Source organism: Manduca sexta, chromosome 11 (assembly GCF_014839805.1).
Source record: "Manduca sexta isolate Smith_Timp_Sample1 chromosome 11, JHU_Msex_v1.0, whole genome shotgun sequence".
NCBI lineage: Eukaryota > Metazoa > Arthropoda > Insecta > Lepidoptera > Sphingidae > Manduca > Manduca sexta.
This window is the reverse complement of record NC_051125.1, coordinates 2951206-2976761: the sequence shown is the minus strand read 5'-3', so window position 1 is coordinate 2976761 and position 25556 is coordinate 2951206. Positions and strand designations below refer to the sequence as shown.

Here is a 25556-nt window from a genome sequence, read left to right as displayed (position 1 = left end):
ACGTGATTACTAATTTATTGCAAGAAGCTTAAAATAAAGTCTAACATAATCTATTTACAGTGACTAGGCTCATTATACTATGTTTAAATAATACATTAAAATAAATGCAGATAAAGAACAGATTAAAAACAAATATTCCCTAAATTAACATACTTCGACTAGACTAATTAACTTATTTAATAATTAAATAAAAATAGAACTTATTAATAAAACACAAGTGTGTCGTTTCGGGAATAGCCTGTGTAATTACGCAATAGTTTCGACTGTCGAGTAATCATCTCTCGTTAGTCGACATGCTATTGGACCCCACTCCACTTACCATTAGTTACAGTGGGGACACTTTGCTGCGCCCGAATAAAAAAAAACTATAAATTGCTCATTGTATTACAGCAGTAGAAACACTTAAGCACTAAACTAAAACACTAACTAATTAATTACCGGTGAAAAATACTATATAACGACAACTTCTCGCCAGAATAATGTTCCAATACACTAAACAGTGTTAATACTAAATACTAAACAGTGAATCTGGCTTATCTTCGTCGCCCATAAGTCCTCGCGAGGCTCACAGTTTGAGCCCAGACACCGCGGTACGAGATCCTGTATTGACGACTCCAGGCCACATATAGGTTAAGAAGCCGTCGTATACTTGATTACATGTTGATTTTTGGAGGCTCATGACTCTGCCCGATCACACTTACGTCTTTCTGCTCCCCATCTTCGGGATTTACTTTTGTTACTGAAGAATCTCCTTTTATAGCGATACGCATTATGTCGTCTGTATGGAGAAGATATTGAAATAATTAGTTGTAGATGAGTCAGTCAGTCACAAAAATGAGTAATTTAAAACCTAAAATTTACAAATACACTACAGTAGTTGATTAATTTATATATTTATTTCAATTAGAACGGATAAACAAATTACACTAATTAAGTTTTATAGTGCTTTTTTGTGTCTACTCCGAAGAAGATAAAATCTCTTCAGTTTATTATTTTTTGTTACTGTACGTCAGAATAGACTAAGGTTATGAGGAAATCTATTGGTTCGTTTTATTTCTAAAATCGTGCGTGTTTTGCGTATGTTTACCTAACATGCATTTATTTATATAAATGTATATACATACTATAATCAATCCGAGTAGATACTATATATACAGCTAAGCATTTTGGAGGTTAAAGTATAAAACAATTCACAATACTTCGATACCACATTTATCAATAAAAAAATTGTTAGTGTCTTAAATATCTGTGGAAAGCGTCTGGAGCAATTTTAGTGATAACTAGCTTTTGCTCGCGGCTTCGCCCGCGTGAGGGTGTTTTCCAGGATAAAATTCCACTGTTTGATAAAAGTCTTGCTACATATTTTCCCGGTACTTATAGGTTCAAACTAATTTTATCCCCAATCTATAATTTCAGTTCAATCAGTCGAAAATCTAAGAACATTTATACAAACTTTCATCCCCTATTTTATCCCCTTAAGGGTAGAATTTATCAAAATCCTTTCTTAGGGGATGCCTACGTCATAGTAGCTTTATGCATGTAAAGTCTTAGCCCGATCCGTCCAATGGTTTGGGCTGTTCCTTGATATATCACTGTCAGTCACCTTTGAGTTATATATTATATTAACAACTGAAGTTAGCTAAAATTGAGTTTCTCGAAGCCGACCACTATTTATGTACTATGTATTTTGAGACTATGCAATTTTGTCGCGTTCGCGATTCACTTTCACTTTTGTTGAGTTTCAGAACGCGATATTAGATCCTCCAACGCGCACGCGAATTTGAACTTTATGCAGCGGTAATAAATTACAAATTGACTCTCCATTTTATTTAGAAAACGTTTGTATGGGAAATAGAAAAATGCTGTTTTGAGGATTTTCCCGGCAATTATTCAAATTTTTCTCACCTTTTAAATCTTCCCTAGACCTCCACGAATAATTCAAGACCAAGATAAGATAAATCCGTTCAGCCGTTCTCGAGTTTTAGCGAGACTAACGAACAGCAATTCATTTTTATATATATAGATTTAATCTACCCAGCTGTTGTTTTATTCTGCTTGGGCTATTTTACGGTCTGTAACAATTGAAGTGGCAATTTGGTGCGAATTTTTATACTAAACACGCAACTAAAAACGTTTCTACTATACTTATTTTCGTAGTTTTACAATTCATTTAATCGCGACTGCATTATGCTTTGTCGGAACTCAATATATTGATAGCTACTAACACTAACAGTGCATTACAAAAGCAGCATAAGAAGTATTAGACATTAATAAATAATAATAACAATCATGGGCGTATCCAACTTTCAACTGTGGGGCAAATCTCAAATTTTGGTCAGGGTTGAACAACGTGACATTGTCATATATTTAGATATACTTACGTAGTTCCAATAATCCAACACATTATTATTCTTATATATTACATGTTAAAATATTTTTTATGTCAAATCCTGTGGGCAACTGCTCTATCTCCCCCTTTGGCTACGCCCATAATAAAAATTCCAGCTCTGCATTATATACTGCCAGCTGCTGAACAAGGGCCTCCACCACTGAGATGCTACTCGATATAAAATCCTTACGATTTTCAACTTTATCATAATCAGTTCTTGATATTTTTTTAAATACTTGCCTTTGAAGTGGAAAATGACTCCGCCTAAAGCAGCGAGCATGCCAAACGAGAGCAACCACCAGCGTATGACAGACACGATACGCTTCGGTATGAATAGTTGGTTCTTCAGCATCTTCACGAACGTCTTGTTTAAAGCTAGACCCTGGGATTGAAACATTAACATTTTAAGAGCAAAATTATTTAGGTATAACCTGACGAGGAGAATAGAAAACCTTACTAAATACAAGGTCACTTTGACATTGCGTTACTAAATGAAAACACATACTAATCTTCTTGAAAATACCATTTTAAAGTAAGTTTTTCGAACCATACATGTAATACGAAGAAGTAAGTTTCGATCAAAATAAATATCAGTAAAAAGTAATTTTCATTTTACACGACCTAAAACCAATATTAATACTCCAACAGACTTCGTTGCATCGGCTACATCATACTTTCAGTCAGAAATACACTCACGCACACACCATATTCGCATTAAACTGCAAAATGATCAATAAATTTGAATAGTAAAACTAGTAATTTTGGTGAAAATATTATTAATTCATGGATACCGTTTGACACAACGTTAGCAAAGGTAAATAAGAGTATGCAGTTTCATTTATTAACGCAATGTTAAAATGACCATAATACGAACACAAATTATAAAAGACAATTTAATAAACTTAAATTTACATATATAATGTTGAAACTAAGTAATCAGGAATCCAATAATATACATTGTAAAGTTATAAATTTAGTGCAAAACACAATATTACAATGTACACAATCGGAAACTCATTAAAACTTCCCAACTAATATGTGGTTTATTACCTCTTCGATCCAGAGCAACGGAACTATGTAACCAGGCAGCTCCTTCATTATTTCTATTTTTTCTACTCGTAGCAGTTCCATGTTGAATTGGACTCTTTGTTTCGCCATCATTGGTGTGCCACTGATCTGTTTTTAAAGTAATATGCCTGTTTTTATAGGCTATCACCCATATTTACTAATACTATAAGGACGCACAGTGCTCATAAACGTGTTTATAATTTCATAGTTTTCTTCGGCCTTGTTTACTTTGTTTATCTGACAGGCAACTGAAGTTTGAGATACTTATTAACTAATCACAACATCCCTACTCATTGAGAAGGTTATCATAGACGCACTAACTTATTATCAGTATTGTTCCGTACTTAGTTAAGTAACGTTTGAGACTATCAGTCTTACTTATAAACATTTCGCAAAGCTATGCTTATTTAAACTACAAATTTACTCGATTAGCTGTAAGTCAAAACCTGCCATCTTGCCTCTTAATAAGGTTTAAACTAGAAAACTGGTGATATTTTTGACAGCTATTAAAGCAATTCTTAACCACCTTTTAACGCTAAAACAAATGTATAAGTAAGGACTGTACGAGTCCATGTCTAGATTCTGGATTAGTTAAATAATTGACATTATATTGGAGTTGTTACATTGTTTTCGTTACTTTTAGTATTTTTTTTTAATCCAAAATTCAGCGCCTTACAAAATTCAAATTATCCTGCATTCCAACAGGCCTTTTACAACAAATATATTTAAGGCGATAGAAGTTAGCCAGATACAAATTTAAATAACTTACTGGTTCAAAATCAATTTGTATTCCATGCTCGTTCATATCAGGATTCAGACCTTTAACATTCTCTAGCATTTGAGGATCGGCATCCAAGAAGTGTGGCATAGAGGCATACATGGGAGCTTTTACACATTTTGTCAGATCCATTAAACCCTTTGGAGGGCATTTTTCTGGGGTCTCACAAAAACAGTTGAGCTCTGGGTCATTGGCGAAATCCCCCATGTTTGCAATATAATGATTCGTTTTGATACCTCTGTAGTAAGTAGTTTTTTGGAACCATGGCTTGAAGGACCTAAAAGGCCTTGCGAGTTAGAAACATAAGTTAAACACTTATTTTCTATTATTATTTAGTAATCTACTTTTTAAACATAATATGGACCCTTATGAAATTTCACGAAAACATATCATAATGATTAGCTTATGCTAGGAGTATGTCCCTACGAAACAATCAAGAAGCGCTCTCTTGATGGTACGTTACATCATTACGGGATGATGTAAGATGATCTTCCTAGCTATTAAAAGACAAAAGCAGATCCTGGAATAACGCTAATGTAGCGCTATGCAGAAAAAAAATATACCCAAACCATAATATATTATGTAATTATTTCTACACCGAAATTTTTAGCATCAGCAATTTACCGGCACAAATCAGCTGAATACGACTGCAGGCGATCCTTTTGCGTTAAGAAAGGCGGGAATATAGTGCCATCAGTACCCTGGTACTCATTGCAATGGTCCTTCCAGATTTCCAGTTGTGGTGCTCCGTCCATTGCCACTACCTGGCCTACGTCCATCACATTCTTGATGCCACGCTTCACTGTCACTACACGAGAGTCGACGGTGTGGTTTTTCTACAAGATAATTAATCAGTATTGGTAATTTTTATATTCTTCTGATGTAATTCGTAGCCAAAGACAACAGTGACATTAGTGTGTATATAAATCTTTATAATATAGATGCGTTGCTATCCTATTTTATTTTATTTCATGAGTATAAGCAACTTATTTTTTCATTCCTATTCTTTCCATAACTATAACTTTCTTATCAGAATAATTTGTAAGATTTTGTACACTTCTAGCTGATATGAAATATTGTGCTAAAGAAATACGTTATGTATTAAATAAAGAATCCGATATTCTAAATTAAAAACACTCACCAAACCAAACAGAGAAAATCTGAATTGATTATTGGGCTCAATAATAAGACTTTTAGCTCCTTCCTTCTTGATAGCCGTGCAAGCTGCTTTAGGGGCAAATTCTGTTCTATCACAGTTTATAATGACCCCTCTGAACAAGATGTCCATCGCGTTGACACGCATGAATACGTCAGATGGATTATCGAAAATGCCATTTATCGCCTTCCCTAACATGTTCATCATTGATGGTTTATCCCTGTATACCGTTATGGCCATACTCTGGAAAACAAAGTTTGTGGTAAGATTCTCAATAAATATTTTTAATCTGTAATTTTTTTATCGTTGGAATTGTTTCTAATCCAAATGGTAATACCACAGAATATAAAATAGTACTATGAAGTAATACGAATTATGAACAGATTGTTTTCTTTGAACAAGGATTTAAAAATGGAATAAGCTTAAAATATATATTTACTAGAGATTTTCTTATGATTTGGGATAAAGAAGAACAAATCAGAAGAAACATGGTAAAATGATTCATTCTAGTACCGTCTTGTATATGAATGCAAGATTAAAGAGCCATCCTTCCTTCCGCGTTCGTAGATTGCGACTGAATAGATATAAATTTCATACCGCGGTGTATTTCAATGTTGAATATGGAAACGGTAGATCTCATGCATTTTATTTCACTACGGATGTCTTTAAATGCAAAGAATATTGCATTTCTTGTCAGTTGTCGGCTTAGTATTTGATTATATCTTGAAAACTTATACTGCAGAATATGTGCTTGTTCTTACACTTTAAGGACCACTAGTTGCTTGTGTGGGAATATTATTCTGAATAAATATATCGGTGATATTGTGTAATGAAATAACGAAACTCATAAAATTTTAAATTTTACTTAGATTTTGTTAATTATTACTCTACTACCAGTTTAGAAAGCAGTTTTCGTTAGAGAAGTAGCGGCAAGAAAACGGTGTTGCTTTGAAAAGTGTAAAGTATAGCATAATACAAAATAAAATATAATTACAATAAAATATTTATACATTATTTTTAGTGTTTATAATACTTGATTATTTGATTTGCGAAATGTAATATTTATAATACTCCCTACGTGTGTACCACCTTCTCAGGAATTATTAAATAATTGTGATGATCATTATATTTTTTAAATAATTTACAAGTAAATAAAGTTCATCTATCATCTGAATACCGAAATATTTCATAGTACTACCGAATTACCTGACTACTAAGGAGGAAATATATACCATTTAAAGTAACTTAAAGCATCAGTCAAAAAATATTTTAGCATTGCAATTTGAACTTACAGCAGTATTGTTAATTAATTAAGTATCGCTGTAGAGACAAAAATTGCAGACAGTATTATATAATCAAGTTTTTCCAGAACGCTAAAAATTTATCCGCTGCAGCATTTTTTATGTTACAGGCATTGGTATTATCCATCAGGTGATTTATCATCAGTTGACACGTTTACCAGATTTTTTACTATAAAAACCAATAAATTTCCAACAACATCCAGTGTGCCAGTATTAATTCCCTTGTCAATTAGTAGTTTGTTAACAAGATATTTGTAATCGATACTAGGATGAGGGTTGATAAACATTGTTATGCGGATGACGAGGTCTCACATCCTCTTTGTATCAAGGAGGTTAAAATTAATAGAGGGATCGTATGTTCTGTAATTGTCTAGAAATCAAAACGATAGTAAAATGTTATAGGCACGGAGTAAATTTCACATGTCTGCTATATAAAAAATGTAATGGCAGGTCTAATGAGGATCCATCTGATACTACAATTTCATCTATGTCTGCTACAGAGCCGTTTGCAAGCTTTGATGTTAGGGGCCGTTCAAGTATTACGTAACGCAATTTTGAGGCGGTCATGTAAAACGTTACGATGCGTTACAGGCGCGCGAGGGGGGGGGGGGTATCGAGCAACGCGATATGTAACATTGGATTTTTGTTTTAAAACAATAAAAAAGGTATTTTAGCGATTTTCTGGTACTTTGCGAATAAAAAAGTAATTTTAGAGTTACATAACATTTTTGAGAGGACGCCGGGGCGTACAGGAAAACGTTACGGCGCGATACATAGGAGGGTAGGGAGGTAAAAAAACTTCAATAATTGCGTTAGGTAATACTTGAACGGTCCCTTATCCAGTTTAAATGATATTGTAGCCAGTGTTACCAGAAGTATACATTAAGGAATATGGGTATTAATAGTGTTCATGAGCATTCTTGACTTAACTTTCAAGACTGTCACATCATCAGAAGACAACCTCACTTATCTCCTCTTTCAATTGTATAAAAAATGCAAAATATTGTGAACGTTCTACCATCATGAAGACATGGGGCATGATAATAGTCTCCTCTCCTGTGAGTCCAGGACCTGACAGCTCCGGTCTGAAGTAGAATGTGTCCATTTTGCGGTAGGTTATTGTGTCGTCTTCCTCGTGGTCTTCGATCTCCACCTTTTCTTTCCATTCTCTGTTGATTGCAAAAGAGAGTAAGTATGGTGGTGTTTTGATTTGTTTCCTATTCTTTAATCAAGAGTTTATGGTGATTAAGAAACGACACGAGCACGAACGAACGGACGTTTCTTTTAGTGCTTATTTGTTTAAGCGATAAAATTTTCAGAAAATAAAATTATTAATGCCGATTTATAAGGCTTTAAATTTGAAGTCATAAGTATGAAGCACAAGATATCCATTACTGAACATAGACCAATCATTTTGCTGTCATGCGTTTATATAGTTTGCAACACAATAATGAAAAAAACTGAATAATCGAACCTGTTATTGAAGTTACTGACTTTAAGCCGGGTAAGATAATGTCTGTTATTTAATTTAAGACTCAAACCAGCTATTCTTGTTCATAAGATGATGACTTTTACTTTACTGAATCAAAAGGAAACCTTGTTTTCAAAGTTCTTTTAGATTCAATTTCAAACAGCGAAGATTTTTCCGCACTGACCCATTTGTAAAGACTTTCCTTCTTGAATACTTTCAAAGAAGGGGTATGTGGAAGTCACTGAAGACTAAGTGACGCACTTACTTATTTGCTAACCTAGGCTAAAACCTTTTCCAAATTAAATTATATTTTTTAATCTAATTGGAAAATAAATCTCATTTACAAATAACACATTTAACCGTCATGTATTTCAACTATCACATTCAGCATTTTGATTTAGTATTGCAAATTTACATTTCGTTTAAAGCTTTGCATGGCATGTGATGCACTGACAGCCGTTGCAATTGGACCGTAGCTTTGGAGTTCATCTGTCCATTCATTTCTACTTTGTCGAGTGAATAAAATTCTAGCGTTTTGGACGTTTATCGGAATTTCAAAGTGGAGTAGTAATATTAAATGGTCGGGTCCGATGCGTCATTTGGAGTACTTTATAAATGTGATTAGTTGTATAAGTTTGTGCAATAAACATACGAGAATAACAGAGTAAAGTATGTTTAGGAACGTAGATTACGTCTAGACACACATATTGTTGTTTTATTGCCAAATCGCTTTAGATAAGATTTTCATAAAACAAAGAGGTTTATTACAATGTAATGAATCGTATTCTTAGATCTTGTGGCTGTATAGACTTATTTCTTTTGACAACGAATTCGATAAAAAATAAAAAGTTTTAGTGGTATAGAAGCCAATAAACTATTGGGAACAAAACAGCTTTAAAAAAAGGATCATTACTTTTTTCTTTTTAATTAAACTCCAAGCTAGTTAATTGACGTCTTTAAAGATTAAACTCAGCGGTTCAGAGAGAAGGGAGCAAGAAGTGCTTTCCCTGACGATAAATATTCCAATTAGTTGCACAGATTAGGTAAGGGGTGGTCTTATGGGTCGTAATCTGCATTTGGATTGGATAATAATATGCGGAAACCACGATATTATGAATCAAGCAAGGAATGCCTTATGTGCGTCATTTGATTAATCATTTAAATCACAGTAATAAATTCAAAAATGCAATAGTATTATTGGTGCTATACGTCGCTCTTCTTTAATTTCCTGTGTCTAAAAATAAGTTGAATTAAACTTTAAAAAAATATAATATCTATAATGAAATGAATAATACTGTACACTTTTAAACAATACTGCTACAAAACACTAACACTACTGCTATTATATTTAGCATTATTTTCGTCCAAAAAAAAATTTTGCACTTCCAGTAAGGGTAGAATATGACGAAACTTATCATTTTTACATAACACCTGTAACAGGCATGTAACCTGTATTCAGCAAATAAATCATTTGAATTTGAAATTTATTTTTCAAATTGGCAATTTAAAATTCAACCGTAAATAAGCTCTATAATTTACATACTTATCGATCGATCTTTATGAATATTTTATTGGGAAAAATGGAGCATAATTTGAAGTACACGGGGTATCATTTGCTGGCGTTTGAAAAGCAGTAATAAAGGGATATGTTGCGAAACATTTTTATGGTAGAATTGATGCTTTCTTGTATACGTGATGTGTTTCTGTGAACGTTGTATATTCAATATTAAAGTTTCAATTGAAGGGTTGATCGTAGGGTTTGAATTTTTTACAGCTGCTAGTGTCAGTTTTTGTGCTTTTAAACTACAATAGGGCCTGTTTCATAATTATTGAGTAAATGCAATTCGTCCCCTATATGTTAAATCGACTAAATACAAAAGCCACTCTTATGTATGCTCCTGAATAAATGGTAATAAAATGAGTGCTATCTACATTGGCTGTTTAGTACCAGAACTGTCAAATAAAATTTACTCGTGTTTTTATAAGTTCTTAAGTCATTTTATAATCATAGGCTTTCAAAGTAAGGCCTAGTGTATCTTAGTACACGACTTAGTCTAATTCCACAGTTTACTTTTAAGAACTAAATAACTTTGACGTATAAAATGTACATGACTCTTCTTCGTAGAGTTTTTATAGCATATAACTCTAGCACTTAGTAGACAGATTAAGAAAATGGGGTCTATATATATATATATATATATATAATAATAATCTGTCTACTATATATATTGTTTATTGAACGTATATCGAAAGCCTAGGTGGGAGTAGAACGGATTGCCGAGACGAATGTCCACTGGTTCAATACCCAAGAGCACACACCTCTGACTTTTCTAATATTGTTATTTGTGAATTATCTTGCTTTAACTATGAAGGAAAACATCGTGAGGAAACCTGCATACCTGAGAAGTTCTCTATAGGAGTTTTAAGGGTGTGTGAAGTCTACCAATTTACACTTGGCCAGCGTGGTGGAAAGCCTCTCATTGGTAGAGAAGGCCCGTGCCCAACAGTGGGACAGTATATATACGTATCTTCTTTAATTCTAGTCTTTTCCTAGCCTTTCAGCTATAGATATAACAAAAACTTACTCGAAGTAATAAGGTCCAACTTCCTTAACTATCGGTGCTGCTCCCTTCTGCACCTCCTCAGGATTGGTATAGTTAAACAGGTAAATTTTGAAGTCCAGAGCAAATGGAATCTTCTCCCACATTTTTCTGACATCGGTCTTCTTAGACAACGCCATTTCCTTAAACAAATTTTTATCTTATTATCTATTGCGAAGAGTGCAATCTATTAATTAATCGATTTTTTACAGTAATCGATCATTGATGGATGTTTATTAGCAATATTTTAATATATGCTTATATTCCTATTTATTTATATTATCTATATGTTATATCTGACTATACTAATTTATGCGTTTTTGCGCATTATTGGATCTTTAAAAAGAGTTCTAATTTATATAGAGCGAACATTGGGAAGATTGTCAAACAAAAAATTCTGCTCCTGCGATAGTTACTCAGTCTACCGTGAAATAGCTAAACACCACATTTTTCCATGTCATGATTTGCACGTTTCTACTACGCATATTAGCATAATTTCTATAAATATGTTGGATTGATATCTAAGGACGCTGTGATATCTTGTCACGCGAACTGGACAGAGTTATAACTTTTCGAACGTAAATTTGGTCACGATGTTCAGTCTATAACTAACTATACTATTTAATGTCTTTGGGTACTTATGAGCTATCTCTAGTCGTTTGCAATTTGATAAGTTATGATAAATTTTAGTAATTTTGCATAAATCATTAAGGTACTTATAATTTTCTCTTCAGTCTGTTGCGTTAGGGTAATGTGTTTCTTTTGCTAGTGCATACACTTTGAGAGATCCAATTGTGGACATTAATTCTAGGAACTAATTAAAGAAACCAGCTTCACAATTTCCATTCCAATATGGCCTATATTCAATTTAAATTAAGGCAAAATGAAGAAGGCTTGACAAACCTATTTGTAAAATTCACATTGTAACAATAAAAAACACAATCCAATCATCGTTATTTATTTTATAACGAATGATGTTATGTAAAATTTACATAATGCTAGTGATAATGACAAATACGTGGCCCGATCTACCCACTTTCCTGATTATTTAGAGTGGGTAGCTGGGGTGGGGAGCCTGGAGCAAAAGTCCACCTAGAAGGTTGCAAAACATACATGTTCATTATCTAATAACAACCCTGATTTGTGGGTATAAAGTTTTTGTGAAAATGAAAACATTTTATCCCGTATCGGATAAGCCCTCTGGTGATTTTCGGTACAGAATGGACAATTGATCCACCCTGTTTGATGTTATTCCAGATGTTGAGCATTTAATACTAACGTTTTATAATAAATAGATGCTACCCACGTCAATAATAAGTACACTGCATAAAAATACATTATTAATAATATAAATTTATGATTTATGTTTACGCGAATGTTAGACATTAAAATAAAACTTTTTTATCGCGGTTTCTTTATTATTTTAAGTGAGTCAGGCAGCCGGTCTATTGGGTCAACTCAAAAGACCAGCTCAAGAGACTATGAGCTTGTTCTGTGTAGATCGGACGACCAGCAGATAATAATAAAAAAAGGTTTTATTGTAAAATGTATGTTGATATGGTAACTTTGACGTTTCGGATGACCAACACCTCAGTGCCCCCGGGACAAACAAAGCTGCAGTCTTCGAAACGTCGGGAGAAAATTTTAATTTGAAAACCGTTAAAATCCGCAATATAGTTTTATTTTAATGACCAATATAAGTTACTTGTGAAATTGTACTTGTAGTTACTTCAGTCAGTTCAAGCACGTTAAAAATTCAGTAAATTTATTATCGATATATATAATTTAGGCATCGATGATTTGAGCCTTTTTTCGAACTCAATTTGTCTACTAGTAGTACTTATCGTACAGCATTTTTTACTAGTGGACGTAAAATCATAAAAGATTATACAACATTTGTAACCGTCCATAACTAAATACGGTGAGCGTGGACCGACTTACAGATATTTATGAATATGTCGAAAAGTACTTTACTTACGGTCGACTAACTCGCGTATCGGTTTTCGTGTAAGCCCGAAATATCCCGAGGGATAGCTCATTCATGATTATCTTTTGAAGCGTTATAATTTTCTTATTATTTCGGTTTTTCAGTATCCATACTAATATATAAAGCTGAAGGGTTTGTTACAATGTGCTTATTTCAGAAACTACTAAACCGATTTTGAAATTGTTGTTTAGTAATAGGAAGCTACATTGCTCCTGAGTGCTATAAGCTTCTTTTTATTTATTATATTAGAAACTATATAGGGGAATTTTTGTCCCGGAAAAACTCTTTCAGCGGGCGAAGTCACGAGCAAAAGTTACTACTTTATAGATTATTTATATTTTTGAAATCTAAGCAATTGGTGTAATTTGTACATCTAGTAAAAATATTTAATGTATGAAATAAAAGCGTGGAAGCTTTTGCAGAACTAAACTTACGCGTGAGCTTTTCAAGAATAAAAGCCGCGCAATATATTTTCCCGAGATAAAAATAATATAGGCTATATTCTACCTAGGGTCTCAACCTAGCTCCATAACAAATTTCATCGAAATCCGTTTGTTAGTTTTTGAGCTTATTCCTTTGCCTTATTCAGACAGACAGACAGGCGCGGTGGGGGTTGCATAATATGAAGGGTATACAAATGTCGTATAATCCATGGCTTTTCTAAAGGCAAATGACTTCTTCATCTCTACCTTTCACTTGTATATTATACACAATAATAATAATATCAGCTCAGTATTATATACTGCACACTTCTGGGCACAGGCCTCCTCTACTACTGAGAGGGTTTAGGCCTTAGTTAACCACTGTGACCTAGTGTGAGTTGGCACACTTCACATACTGGTTGTAGGTCTGTCATTTGTGAGAGTCCGGCTGAGTAGGTACTACCGCAATGTCTATTTCGTGTCTAATGCGTAGTCACTGTTGTATTTCGGTTTTAAGAACTTTGTAGGTAGTGTAATTACTGGACATAATAAGACTTAACATCTCATGTCTCAGGATGGCGAACGCAATGGAATACCAAACAATACTTTGTAATTCAAAATGTTGAATGGTGTTTCAACTGTTTATGGGCGGTCGTATCACTTACCATCAGGTAATCGGCAAGCTCGTCTCGTCATTCATAGCAATAAAAATATTAAAAAACATACTTTGAAAATTCTTATTGACTTTTTAGGTAGATTTCTTCACGATTTTTTCCTTCACAGTTGATACATTACAGATAAAAATCCTCTTTACTGTACAAATGGAGTCAATATTATATATAATTTATTCTGAATGTATAACTAGTTCATCAATATCTAAGTAGACCTAGGGCAATTGAAAACTATTTGAAAACAAACTTATCAAGAGATAACATGTCAACAAAGTTTAAAACTACTTCCAATATCAATAATATATTTATTTTAACCATAGTTATACGAAGTAAATAATGGAAATTATAACTTTGGACGAGATGAATTTATTTTGACGTAAGTTCGGATTAAGTCTTTAATAGTTGATAGATGGTTATCATCTGGGCTTTAATAGTTTTATATCGAAGATTCTACTAGTACTGGGTTTATTGCTTAGTACTTTATAAAAGTAAATATTTCGTATTTTTATTATGTATGTTATTTTCCTAGTTTCTTGTAAGCAATTTGTTTATATTCCTGCTTTATTAGACCACCAAATTTCAGTAAAAAAAAAACATTTTCGGCACACTTTAACTATGTTTCAATACCAAGAAGTGATATAGTATAGATAGGTGCTATTACATATAATTGTTAATCTATAACTTATAAAACACATATCGAGGGAAGTTTTGTGTTCGGTATAATAAAACAACAATAATCTCACTTTATTCTCGTGTCGGTTCAGTTAAGAATCATCGCACACAAGGTGTGAAACACGCCATAATGGCTCACGTAAAGTCGTCGCGTTTTTGGGATCAGCCTGTATATATCTAGTACTAGCGACCCGCCCCGGCTTCGCACGGGTGCAATGCTGACTGTTTAATGGATGTTATTATTATACATACAAACCTTCCTCTTGAATCACTCTATCTATTAAAAAAAAAAAAAACGCATCAAAATCCGTTGCGTAGTTTTAAAGATTTAAGCACACATAGAGACAGAGAAAGCGACTTTGTTTTATACTATGTAGTGATCATACAGGCCGGCATAATTGTGTCGACCGGCGAGGTGTACTCTTTCGTTACTGAACATCCTATCTGGAACCATTATTTGTGCACTGTTGGTGCTGTGCTCCTATTGTACACAATTATCGATTACGCAGCATTTAAATGAATCTCCAATTTACCTTCTTAAGTTGACTCTTGAGTATAGCAGGGAACATGACCCAACCGAAGAGAACTCCGAACAGCGCCACTCCTGCTCCGATGACTGCATACTTAATTCCCCTTGCCAGCCGCATGTTTAATAACTTCTGCAATTATCGAGATGTTTTAAGCATTGCACATTCTTGCTGTTTTACTACTCTGTCAAAAGAGTTAATTGGATATTAAAATTGACGCTTAGCTTATCAAAGGCCGTAACAAGCTGGCTTAAAGTGGGTTTAAAAATAAATACGGAAAATAAAAAACTTGAATCCAAGTCCAAACTTCTAACCGCACCTAATTATGTCCTTTACTACATAAAGTTTAAAGCCGATTTTCCTCTTAGTTATAAATAATTTGAACTTACCTTCCCAGCTAATGCCGTTCGGAACAAAACCGCGTGCGACATTCAATATTCAATAACATATACTTTATTCCCTTGGAAGTGAACTTGCCGTAATGGTCAGTGATTGCGTTATGCGAACTCAATTATGTTATCAAGTTCGTGTGAATCTGCCCATGCTGTTATTTTTCCGATAGCGATCATGCTGAATGTGAGACAATAATTCACTACTACCTACTTTTACTTTTGCGGTTATCTACCTAAAGAGTTTCGGTGGCAAATTGCCTGGGGATTTTAACCAGAAAAAATTATGTTCCTATTTTAACAAATTCAAAAAAAGGTGTTTTTTTCCTGCTATTTCTTATTTGGTGGGGGATTGGATTGCGGCTCATTGCTCTGTTACCCTGTTCGCAACCCTTGCACTCTCGTAAAGGCAGGCTTGATAAAACCTCAGCCCGAAACTCACAGAATTGAAAAAGCATTCAAACAATCGGCCCGGAGTAGATTGAATAAAATGTTCCATTTCTAACCCTTGGTTAAATTCACTATTTCTGTAAATTCTTCAATTGTGGAATTTTATATGAAACTACTATTAATTATGCCGAAGCCCAAAGTAGATTGAATAAAATGTTCAATTTCTAAGTCTTGGTTGTATTCACTATTTCTGTATAATCTTTAATTGTGGAATTTTGTATCAGACTTTTTGTCGAATTAATAAATAATGCGATATTTATTAGCTATTGTTTTATAAATGCTCTACATTTTATTTTAAAAATGGCTTTGTGTAAGACTAATGTGTTTTTCTGGATAAAAGACAAGACAAGACCATAGGGAGATAGGGGTGACTGAAAACCAGCGCTGATCTAGACTCTGGTTTCGGCACATGCTGAGTCATTTCCTTTTGTCTTTCACTAATATTATGTTTGCTTAGTTTGTTAATTGAAAGGCAATAAATTACTTGATTATTATTATTAAAACAAAACGCAATATTCAAGGCCTTTTACATACGTTAATACAGCAACAAATTTTATAGCATCCGAAAATTATATTCGCACCGACACGCGAGCAAAAGTCAATGTTTTGGATTTGATTGTAAACGCAATTGTACTCGCTGCGATGTCGAATAACATAAATGGTGACAAAGACATTCGCATTATGCTTGATTTCTTAATCGTTAGGATTATTAAGTTTAAAGTATAAGTATAGAGAAAACGTCAAATACACTACCTAAATAAGTAATGTGTAATTATTATTCTCTATTTTAAATTTATTGCACTCCACAATTTTTAAAATACACGTTTTAGAAATTAAGAAAAGTAAATAATTGTAGACCCCGTAGGGCACGGCAACATAAAAGAAAGAAAGAAACTTTCCCTCAGTGAAAAAATGCTTAAATGTTTAATTAATAACCAATAGCAATAAAAGGGGAAAACATACATTATTACGACTATCAGTAAAAATATAAATAAATTTAAAAACCAACAGCAATAATAAGTACATACCTACATTATTACGTCTACCAAACTACTTAGATCACGAAATGGTGTATGTCAGTCAAACAATAACAATAATCCTTTAATTTAAAATTTAACGATAGTAAGCAGTACTGGCAACCAATTGATATGCCCCGTGGGAGCTTTAAATCGCGCAATAAAACGTATATGGCCGACAAACGACACGAGATATTTTTTCATCGGGAGAATACTCTGTAATTTGTGATCGGACGTGATCTAAATACCATTACGTACAGGCTTGTTCATATAAGAATAAATTTATCGTAAAATTGTTGAATTTCTTTAGAAGCGTGGATTTGGAAGTATGATATTTAGTCCGTTATAAATATTGTTTATTTTTATAATCTGGGATTATTTTTTATAAACCTGCCATGATAAAGTGACTACAATGGTTATAATAATAAGTATTATATTTCAAATACTTAAAATATCGCCCACGAAGGTAGTTAACCTATCGACTCTGAAGTGTTCCTTTATTTATTTATTTACTTACAGACCTCCAACGAAGTATACACGGCATATAATAAAAAAAATGTTGTAGCATTTTTATAATTAACAATGTGACGTGTTTTTTTAACTATAGGAGACAGCACAGCATGCAAATTTATATAAGATAAAATATGATGTTCCTGATTTAACATTTGCAAAAAATGGTGCTCCTTTTTCTGCTACTTTTTATTTGGTGAGGGATCCGATGGCGGTTTATTGTATGTAATTTAAATCTTCATTTAATTGCCTACAAAAATTGTATTGTTTAAAAATCATCACATTTTTAGTTTTTAGAATATCTTGGTAACTAACGTCGATGATCGGCCAAATCAAGAATTATCTTTGGCTTTTTTTTAACATGAGCCTATGTTAGTCTGGCAAGGGTCGGTTTATTCAAACCGGACTTTTGGGTGAGTGCTTTAGGCGCTCGCAACCCTTGAAAATTACGCGACCATGCTGAGGACAACCCAATAACGCAGCTCATACTCAACTTTTTTTTAAAGGGGCCAAAAAAACGTATGTGTCATGATGCGAGGGCCGCAAAAATTTTGTTGTTGTTAATAAAAACATAATTCAAAATTGGAGATAAATTAATTTAAAAAAAAGAAAAGCTGGTCACAATAAGGCCAGCTATAATAATAATAATAATAATATCAGCCCTGTATTATATACCTGCCCACTGCTGAGCCCGGGCCTCCTCTTCTACTGAGAGGGATTAGGCCTTAGTCCACCACGCTGGCCTAGTGAGGATTGGTAGACTTCACACACCTTCGAAATTCCTATAGAGAACTTCTCAGATGTGCAGGTTTCCTCACGATGTTTTCCTTCACCGTTACAGCCAGCTATACAATACATGATTTTCTGATGGGTGCGAAATTTAAAAACTTTGCCTGTAACTCAAGATGGACTAATCACAAAGGTCCGGCGGGTTGAGTATGGCTGTATTAACGGGTTACGAACTTCGGTTCAGGAGAGTCACTGTATTCTTTGACTTATTATGTTTTACCATGCTTGTACAGCATCCTGCTATGCTGCTTTATACTGTTTTTAATGATTCTGTAAATCTAAAAAAAAATCTAAATTTTTGGTAGAATTTTATTTTTATAAATTTTCTATGATATCTCCTAATTATTTGTGTATAATCTACTAGAAATATAATTGTGTAATGTATGGTCTTCCGTTTGATTTTTCACGTTAAAATTGATCGAATATTAATTACTTAATTTTATTTAATTTAATTTAGTTACATAATGCAGTGATTGACTTATAAGAAGATCGCGCAAACATTTTTGAAGATTAATATTCATTTTTCAAGTTTATTTCTAAGCATTAAATTCGTATTAAATTAAACGGATTTTATTCTCGTTGGTGGAACGGACTGTCTAAACGAATGTCAGCATATTGAATGCGATCTATTTTTAATTGAATCTAGATTCGTAATTCTTTCGAGTACTATTAAATTTAATTTTTAATCAGTTTTAAATCTTTGTCTTTTCGTAGGTCGATATTAATGCCATAGGTTTAAGTTTCACAATTAAGTAAATGCCACTTGTCATCCTATAAACCGACAAAATACAAAAGTAACACTAATCTATGCTCCTGTATATAATAAAATTTACTTGAAACTTGTGAAATAACCCTTAGTGTATACCTCATAGATACACCTACGAATACCACGAACAACAACAAAGATGAAATTTTTACTCATTACTCATCTCATCATTACACACATTTTATTCATTAGAGAAAAGATTCGTAGGCGTTGCAGTAAAGTAGGAGCCCGGTCGGCTCTTAAATTTTCGTATGGTTTCGAAAAACGAAAAAACGGACGGTCCCGTTTAAAACGGGACGTCTGGGGCCTTATTCTCTATCCCGCACGTTATTTTGACAGTGTGTAACAAGCACGTAACACAACGCATCATGTTTAGGACTATAGAAATTTGGCTTACGGAATATCTCACATTTCTCGAAGATAACATGACACGGCCGCGTTACGCGTTTACATTATCATACAGAATAAGGGCCCTGGTCACATTATGTATACCCCATAGATAATATTACTTGAAACTTATGAAATTAGCCCTTAGTGTAAACCTTATATACTTACCTAACACCTGCAGCGGTCCGCTTGTGAAGACGCCAGCCGGAATACTTGTCCGCCGTCCGTGCATTATTCCTTTAATTTGTGGGCGGGCGTGTACACCCGCAGGTACTGTTGGATCGAGACTGTCTTGATTTTTTTTAATTTTGTGATCAGTGAAAACAGTTTTCATGCCTATAAAATAAATATTCTATTCCATTTTAAATAGGTCGAAAAATATAAGTTTTATTTTGCCATAATTTTATGATCATTAATTTACACAGATTTAACATTGAATCTAGATCATATTATACAGTAGCTGTTAGGTAGATTAAACTAATCAACTAATTGACTGTCTCGGTGGCGTAGTTGTATTGCGGATACGTGTCGACTACTGCTCTGAAGTCCCGGTTTCAATTCCAAGTTGGCCTGGCGATAGGCTCGCTCCCTATCACATCATGGGACTGAACATACTTGCTGAAAAGTGGGTGTTCTGGTTGTATCTCAGCTTACCCCTTAGGAGATTAAAGACGTGATGCATTAAAATCAGTTATTAACAAAGGACTCAAATATTAAAACATCAATTGCGTAAAAGATGAACAAAACGTTTAGGAAAACAATGTTTTATATAAGTGTAAGTCCATTTTCACCAGCTGGTGTGCGTCACCGCCTACTGTCTTTGACAGAGCACGTCACAGATAGACTAACTAGTACTTTACGTCATTATTAAAAAGTAATACACTTTTTTATACAAGGATACGAAAATATTCGCACCATGTTTGCTGGTGCTAGGATATATTTTATCCGGACGGATAGCGACCACCGTACACAAGGTGTTTAAACCCGGCATAATAGTGGCGCACGTAGTGTGTCGCGTTCTGGGATCAGCCTGTGTATATCCGGTTCCACCGGCATAATTGTGTCGACTGCCGAGGGGTAATCATCTCTCGTCCATCAGGTGCAATGGGGTCACTTTCTTGTGCTCTTACAACAAAATACTCCAGCATATAAATATCGTTTGAAGTAATTTATTTTAATATTTATATCATGATTGCCTGCGTGGAGTGACCAATTCCATTTCACATCTTTTTCCTAAATGCATGTTCTTGTTATTTAATAAGATTTCTTTCGATTTGCCTCGTTTATTACTTTGTAAATGGTAATAGTATTTTTTATTGAGAGCACGACAAAGTTTCCTCACTGCACCGCTAGCTTAGTGCAGAGATTCCCCAACACATATTGACCAGACAGTCGGTACAGCTACGTCGGCTTGCTTGCTCCTTAACGTTAAAAAGTTATAAAATATAGACTCCTTTGGACTTTAAAATACCGTTTAGTATCACAAAAGGCATTGCGACTTGCACAAGTTGCGAAGAATTTTTATGATGTAATATATTATATTTGCACCTCTGAGATGTCACAGCGCGAGATATTCATGGAAAGTTCTCGTAGTTTTTATTGCATAGTTAAAAGAAATTGAAACTGAATTTACAATTACTCTCAAAGGAGTTGGAAAGAGAACAACAATAACTGAATTTACAATTACTCTTAAAAGAATTGGAAAGAGAAGAGTAATATAATAAATATAAATTATATTCACACCTTTATTTTTATCTATACTTATATGTTTATAGCGTATGGCGTCCACCTGCAAGGTGGACGAGTTGGTTGACCTGATAAAACTCGCAGGAGGTTGCTGGATACGGGTCGCTGAGTATCCTAGTAAAATGTAAGGCGGGACTTTTATCCCGGGAAAAAAACTTCTCGCGTGCGGAGCCACGTGCAAAAGATATTTCAATATAGTAAAGTCATTTTTTTGATAAAACTTTGTATATCTAATTTTCCTATAAGAATTAAAAAAATGTAACAATCTGGATGTCTAAAACACCCAGCTGAAACCGTTAAATCGTTATAAATATGTCTTTTTATATAATAAATTGTCTGGAAGAGATAGTTTTGTAACGAGAAAACTCTGTATTTGTGCACGTTTTTATAAATTAATAATTGTATTCATTTTATAGTATTTATATACAATAATGTGTTTTTTTGTATAGAATAGAATTTCGACTGGCGAGTGATGATTACCCCTCGACAGTCGACAAAATTATGCCGGCCCGCTATTATGTTTTATTTATTAAATAACTTTGGACGAAATTTGGCATAATAGACTAGATATGACCTCGACATACATAGCCCATATTATTCCAAACTAGTTTATAGCATGTAAAAGCTATGGGACATTTGAATCGGAGTCGCAACCAATACTTAGTTACACAATTAAAAAAATGCATAAAATGCCCTTCAACTTAAGTCTTCACTGGTATATAATTTTTCATAACAAACCGGTAGCTGGTGTTAAAGTAAATTACCAGGTTTTATTTTCCTTTATAATCATACTGAATATTGAAACGGTTTTCCCACTATACACTTAAGTTGATAGGCAATAAAAGGGGTTAAGTTTTGAATACTTTATAAGCTGTCAATGTCTGATAAGTAAATTGTCTTTTTTATTAAACTGTTATTGTTGCGCGTCGTTTCTTTTGTAAATATTAAAATTATTGTTTTTGTAATTATTTTTATTTAACACACATTACTAATGATAAGATCTCATGAATTCAGAGATTTATTTAATCTTATTCTTACTATTATGCTGGTGGTAGGATATATTTTATATAATATCCACTATATCCTCAAAGATTCATAACTGTTAACCTCGCATATTGTTCACTTGTATCTACCAATCTTGTTATTCCATTCACTTAAGAGTACTCAAACTGTGGTTTTATATATTATACTTGCTATATGTAACTATTACTTTCTAGAACACATGTTTTGGGTTATAATTATAGTCCAGGAATTATTTTTCATGTCATAATATGATGCATTCATGATTGTAACCTGTTTTGTGTTTAATAAACAAATAAACAAAATAAACAAATACGCCTGGATTGCGACCATAAGGTTTTAAAACCCGTCATAATGGCCCACGTAAATTTGTCTTGTTACGAGATCAGCCTGTTTATATCCGGATATACACAGGTTGATCTCGTAACACGGTTATGCCGACACTGTTATGCCGGCCTGTTGGAACCGGTTCCAACAGGCCGGCATAATTGTGCCGACTGGCGAGGGGTAATCATCTCTTGTCAGTCGACATACTTACCATCAGGTCTTACCATCAGGTGTCAGCAGGGTCTCTTTGCCGTGCACGTAAATAAAATGATTAATCCGAATAGCTGTGAAAATGTTTGGATGTTTGGTTGAAGTAAACGCAGAAACTACCGAACGGATTTGAGTGAAATTAATACGGACCGACTATGTGGAGTTTTTTTTTTATTGCTTTGAATGATGAGACGAGTCCGCCGTTCGTCGGATGGTAAGCGATACGACCGCCCATAAACAGCAGTAACACCATCCAACACCTAGAATTACAACGTATTGTTTGATATTCCACTGCGCTCGCCATCCTGATACATGAGACATTAAGTCTCATTATGTCCGGTAGTTACACTGGCTACAATGTTCTTCAAACCGGAATACAAAAGTGACTACACACTGTTGTTTGACGGCAGAAATAGGCGACCCAGGCGGACTCTAACATATGAGAGACTTACCACGAATAAACTATATAGAATACTTTTATCCCGATAACTTGTATTTATTATCAGACAAGTAGTAACAAACTGAAAAGCTTTTATACTGTTAATATCTGTCGTAGTGAAACTGTTTACTTGGTTATTTTTTTACAGGACCGGTAAAGTATCACCGGTCTATATTTATTCAGACAGTTATTGAAACACTTATTTACTTCAATAACAATTTACTGCATAGTAACACTAGCGGAATACACAATGTGCTCGGTTCGAGCGTCCAAACAAGACTACTGAAGACTACTACTAGAGTCGTACAAGACTCCAACCAGACTCAACCAACACTCGTACAAGACTGAGCTCTCGTCGTTCGGCCGGTCCTTATATTGGCAACAGTCGACCTCCTTCCTTTTCTAATACTTCCTCGATGTAATAATAGATGGTGCCACTATCGCTCCGGAAATTCACCAGTGCTGCGGCGACATATCTAATTGTTCTTTATATTCGAAATCTATCTGTCAAGTTTGTTCCTGAATAATATATTGGTATTGGCTGACACTACACCTTCAGGTAACTCGTTCCACGCTTCGACTACTCTATTACTCAGAAAGTTTTTGTGAGGGTTGTTTTGAGAACTGGATATTTATATTTTGCTTAAATATTTTATGGAATGTCATAGTGTCAACTTCCGTGGGAAATACTTGAATTGACATAGCTGGGGCCTTATTCTCTATCCCACACGTTATTTTGACAGTGTGTAACAAGCACGTAACACAACGCATCATGTTTAGGACTATAGACATTTGGCTTACAGAATACCATTTCAAGCACATTTCTCGAAGATAACATGACACGGCCGCGTTACGCGTTTACACTTTCATACAGAATAAGGGCCCTGGCATCGTAATATTGGCGCTATGATCTATGAACTGTTGTAGACGGAAAGCATTGCACGTGGACAAAGCCGCAAGCAACATTAACTACGAAAAAAATTATAGTATCAGCCCTGTATTATATACTGTCCCACTGTTGGGCATGGGCCTCCTCTACTATTGAGAGGGATTAGGCCTTAGTCAACTACGCTGGCCTAGTGCGGATTGGTAGACTTAATACACGCTCGAAAATTCCTACAGAGAATTTCTCAGGTATGCAGATTTCCTCACAATGTTTTTCCTTCACCGTTAAAGCAAGCGATAATTCACAAAGAATACACATATAATTTTTGTGTAAAGTCAGAGGTGTGTGCCCTTTGCGTTTTGTACCTGCGGACATTCGTGTCGGCAGTCTGTTCCACAACCAACGAGGCTATCGCGCTGCGGAAGAAAAAATTACTTAACTTGAATTTAAACTTGAAATTATGTAAGAGTTTTTAAGAATTTTGGAAGCATGTTAAGTCCCAAAAGCCAGCGTGGGAGAATAAATGTCTTTGTAGTTTTCGTGGCGTAAGGAATTGATGTTGTCGAGTTATTTTCGGATTTCATTGGGGTTTCTTATATTTTAATAATCTTTCGACATTTCTAAGTCTAATGCGCTGGGCAGACAGAAAAGTAGTAAGACGCGGCCGGGGCGCGGACAAATGTCTTTTCCGCGATCTTATCATACAAAATGTATAGAAACGTCGTGATGCAAAACATACAGAACGTAAGGGGCCTTATTCTCTATCCCGCACGTTATTTTAACCGTGCGTAACAAGCACATAACACAACGCATCATGTTTAGGACTATAGAAATTTGGCTTAAAGAATACCATTTCACGCACATGTCTCGAAGATAACATGACAAGGCCGCGTTACGCGTTTACACTATCATACAGAACAAGGGCCCAGGGGCCTTATTCTCTATCCCGCACGTTATTTTAATAGGGCGTAACAAGCACATAACACAACGCATCATGTTTAGGACTATAGAAATTTGGCTTACAGAATATCGTACCACGCACATTTCTCGAAGATAACATGACACGGCCGCGTTACGCGTTTACACTATCATACAGAATAAGGGCCCAGGGGCCTTATTCTCTATCCCGCACGTTATTTTAATAGGGCGTAACAAGCACATAACACAACGCATCATGTTTAGGACTATAGAAATTTGGCTTACAGAATATCGTACCACGCACATTTCTCGAAGATAACATGACACGGCCGCGTTACGCGTTTACACTATCATACAGAATAAGGGCCCAGGGCGCGGACATGACACGGTCATGACGCGCGCCCTGTTCTAAAACATACTGAAGGGACGGGGCACCGTCGCGAGCGCCGAGGGGCGGGGGTGCGGGCGGGGTGGATCTCGAATGCCGGCAGTGGGCACTCGCGCGTCGCTGTCACAGAAAACTATCTGTGTCCTCAAGTAGTTGCGAGGTGTTTAGAGAAGGAAGTGATAATTCGTGACGATTATACTACATTCAACGTTCAATTTAATAGTGTAATTGAAAATTACCCATTCTCTATAATTATAATAGACCAGAGTTTTG

At 34.6% G+C, this 25556-nt stretch overlaps 1 protein-coding gene across 2 annotated transcripts; it reads right to left on the bottom strand.

The window, feature by feature from the left end:
- Position 1: 1 nt before the first annotated feature.
- Positions 2-19590, bottom strand: LOC115451836 (sensory neuron membrane protein 1-like). 2 transcript variants are annotated; one of them, XM_037437508.1, is made up of 10 exons: positions 15432-15521; positions 15049-15174; positions 10749-10906; positions 7711-7861; positions 5377-5634; positions 4860-5071; positions 4227-4512; positions 3440-3565; positions 2630-2771; positions 2-778 (listed from the first exon to the last, which is right to left on the bottom strand). In XM_037437508.1, exons 1-10 carry the CDS (start codon positions 15471-15473, stop codon positions 654-656), a joined length of 1626 nt encoding a protein of 541 aa, XP_037293405.1. In that variant the 5' UTR covers positions 15474-15521; the 3' UTR covers positions 2-653. The 2 variants fall into 2 exon arrangements, with proteins under 2 accessions (XP_037293405.1, XP_037293406.1); XM_037437509.1 differs by lacking the exon at positions 15432-15521 and adding an exon at positions 19518-19590 and having other exon boundaries at positions 654-778.
- Between the last annotated feature and the right edge of the window lie 5966 nt (positions 19591-25556).